The 2,635-nt window shown below is 53.5% G+C and overlaps 1 protein-coding gene across 2 annotated transcripts in view; it reads left to right on the forward strand.

The window, feature by feature from the left end:
- Nucleotides 1-2,635, forward strand: part of SLC44A4 (solute carrier family 44 member 4) — a 15,885-nt gene that overhangs the window by 12,086 nt on the left and 1,164 nt on the right. The window contains exons 14-20 of one of the 2 annotated variants that reach the window (XM_017522334.2): nt 662-915; nt 1,004-1,098; nt 1,198-1,301; nt 1,412-1,485; nt 1,716-1,786; nt 1,885-1,979; nt 2,061-2,145. In XM_017522334.2, coding sequence (XP_017377823.1) covers nt 662-915; nt 1,004-1,098; nt 1,198-1,301; nt 1,412-1,485; nt 1,716-1,786; nt 1,885-1,979; nt 2,061-2,145 — 778 coding nt within the window. Of the gene's footprint in view, nt 1-661; nt 916-1,003; nt 1,099-1,197; nt 1,302-1,411; nt 1,486-1,715; nt 1,787-1,884; nt 1,980-2,060; nt 2,146-2,635 lie in introns of those variants that run through there. The other variant, XM_037736312.1, reaches the window with a different exon arrangement.

Here is a 2,635-nt window from a genome sequence, read left to right on the forward strand (position 1 = left end):
ATCGCGCCACTGCACTCCAGCCTGGGTAACAAGAGCGAAACTCCGTCTCAAAAAAAAAACACAGGGTTTCACCATGTTGGCCAGGCTGGTCTTGAACTCCTGACCGCAGGTGATCTGCCCGCCTCAGTCTCCCAAAGTTGTGGGATTACAGGCGTGAGCCACAGTGCCCAGCCTCATAAATTTTTTTCTGGAGACTTTTAAGGCAAATTCTGGACATCATACCATTTCACCAGTACATACATCGGGATGGATCTCAACAGACAGGAACTGTTTAAAAGCCTAGCCACTATATCATTATTACACCTCACAACATTAACAATAACTCCTTAATATCATCAACTGCCCAGCCTGTTCTATTTGCTGGAAAGGGTTTTGGTAGATGCTGCAGAAGCTGCTCTGGGAAGGAAATGCTGAGCGAGTACATTCCCCTCTGACTGACACTGAGGGAGCTGATTACCACTCATGTGACAGGCAGACCACACTGAGTTTGAGCCTGGAGATTGGAACTCTTGGACAGAACTTGACTCCCCCAGTTAAAGGAAGCTGCTATTTCCCACCTGTTGACTCTGGGAGGGGCAGGAGCTACTGGGAATGGAACGCCCAGGCTCCATACTAAGGTCCCTGAAGCCTGAGCCTACTCTATCCCTCTATACCCTCCCAGGCCCAGCCTGTGAATTCCTCGTGCCCAGGGCTGATGTGCGTCTTCCAGGGCTACTCATCCACAGGCCTTGTCCAACGTTCTCTCTTCAACCTGCAAATCTATGGGGTCCTGGGGCTCTTCTGGACCCTTAACTGGGTACTGGCCCTGGGCCAATGCGTCCTGGCTGGAGCCTTTGCCTCCTTCTATTGGGCCTTCCACAAGCCCCAGGACATCCCCACCTTCCCCCTGTTCTCTGCCTTCGTCCGCACACTCCGGTAAGCATGGGGCAGGGGTCTGGTCGTTGTAAGCATGGGGGCCCCAGGGGTCCTGGGGCTGTCCCTGACTACATAACACCCTCTGCAGTTACCACACTGGGTCGTTGGCATTTGGAGCCCTCATCCTGACCCTTGTGCAGATAGCCAGGGCCATCTTGGAGTATATTGACCACAAGCTGAAAGGTGAGCCCAGAGTTGGAGTAGGAGTCAGGAGCTGGGGAAGGCCATTAGGGAGGGGCTGTAAGAGGCCAGAGAGCAAACATGAGCTTCCCTTGCTCCCAGGAGTGCAGAACCCCGTAGCCCGCTGCATCATGTGCTGTTTCAAGTGCTGCCTCTGGTGTCTGGAAAAATTTATCAAGTTTCTAAACCGCAATGCATACATCATGGTGAGCCACACTGCAAGAAACCTCTTGTTCCGATGCCCTTTGGCCTAGACACCCCCATCCTGGTCCAGGCACGCTCACCTTGGTAACTCTGACCTTCCCATCCCCCTCAGATCGCCATCTACGGGAAGAATTTCTGTGTCTCAGCCAAAAATGCCTTCATGCTACTCATGCGAAACATTGTCAGGTTAGGCTGTTCCCCACCCCTTGGTGGCTCCCTCCTCCCATCTCCCACCCAAGGCTGGCTTCATGGGCGTGCTGGGTTCAGCAGGGCCCTAGACTTAATTTAGTGCTCTGTTTTTCCCATCTTGAAATGTGAACAATTTTCGTTTTGCACTGTCCCCACAAATGACAGCCTATTCTACTGTCAGCATTGCCAGGCCTCTCACCCCCAACCTCCCCTAATTTCCGGTACAGGGTGGTTGTCCTGGATAAAGTCACAGATCTGCTGCTGTTCTTTGGGAAGCTGCTGGTGGTCGGAGGTGTCGGTAAGGGACCAGGAGGAGTGGGGGCAGAGGGTGGGATGCTGGGCAGCTAAAGAGGTGGTCTCAGAGGAGCAGCACTGACCCCCAGAATTCTCCCACAGGGGTCCTGTCCTTCTTTTTTTTCTCCGGTCGCATCCAGGGGCTGGGTAAAGATTTTGAGAGCCCCCACCTCAACTATTACTGGCTACCCATCATGGTGAGTGACTCTCCTCTCTGCCGCTCGACCCCCAACTCCCCAAAGGAACGCTTTAACCCCAATGAGCCATGTGTCTTCCAGACCTCTATCCTGGGGGCCTATGTCATCGCCAGCGGCTTCTTCAGCGTTTTCGGCATGTGTGTGGACACGCTCTTCCTCTGCTTCCGTAAGTGACACTCCAGCCACCTGTCCCCAAACCCAAAGTACTGAGCTGTTCAAGCTTTTTTTTTTGAGATTTGATGCTTCTAGAAACAGTGCTTTGGTGAACTAAACAAACCAGAGGGGGCTTCTTGTGACATCCTGAGGCCAGGAGTTTGGGGAAGAAGGGAGGAGTGAGCCCCCAGGCTGGTGGGCTCTCCCAAGAAGGAGCATTCTGATGGAGAGGTCTGCGCTATATTCCCCTAGGAAATCTCAGGTAGAAGTTAGCCATTAGGAGGCTGGGCACGGTGGCTCACACCTGTAATCCCAGCACTTTGGGAGGCCAAGGAGGGTGGATCACCCTGAGGTCAGGAGTTCAAGACCAGCCTGGCCAACATAGTGAAACCCCTGTGTCTACTAAAAAAAATAGCTGGGCGTGGTGACGGACGTCTGTAATCCCAGCCACTCAGGAGGCTGAGGCAGGAGAATCGCTTGAACTCAGGAGGCGGAGGTTGCAG

The sequence above is a fragment of the Cebus imitator genome, unplaced genomic scaffold (assembly GCF_001604975.1).
Source record: "Cebus imitator isolate Cc_AM_T3 unplaced genomic scaffold, Cebus_imitator-1.0 Scaffold24, whole genome shotgun sequence".
Taxonomy (NCBI): Eukaryota; Metazoa; Chordata; class Mammalia; order Primates; family Cebidae; genus Cebus; species Cebus imitator.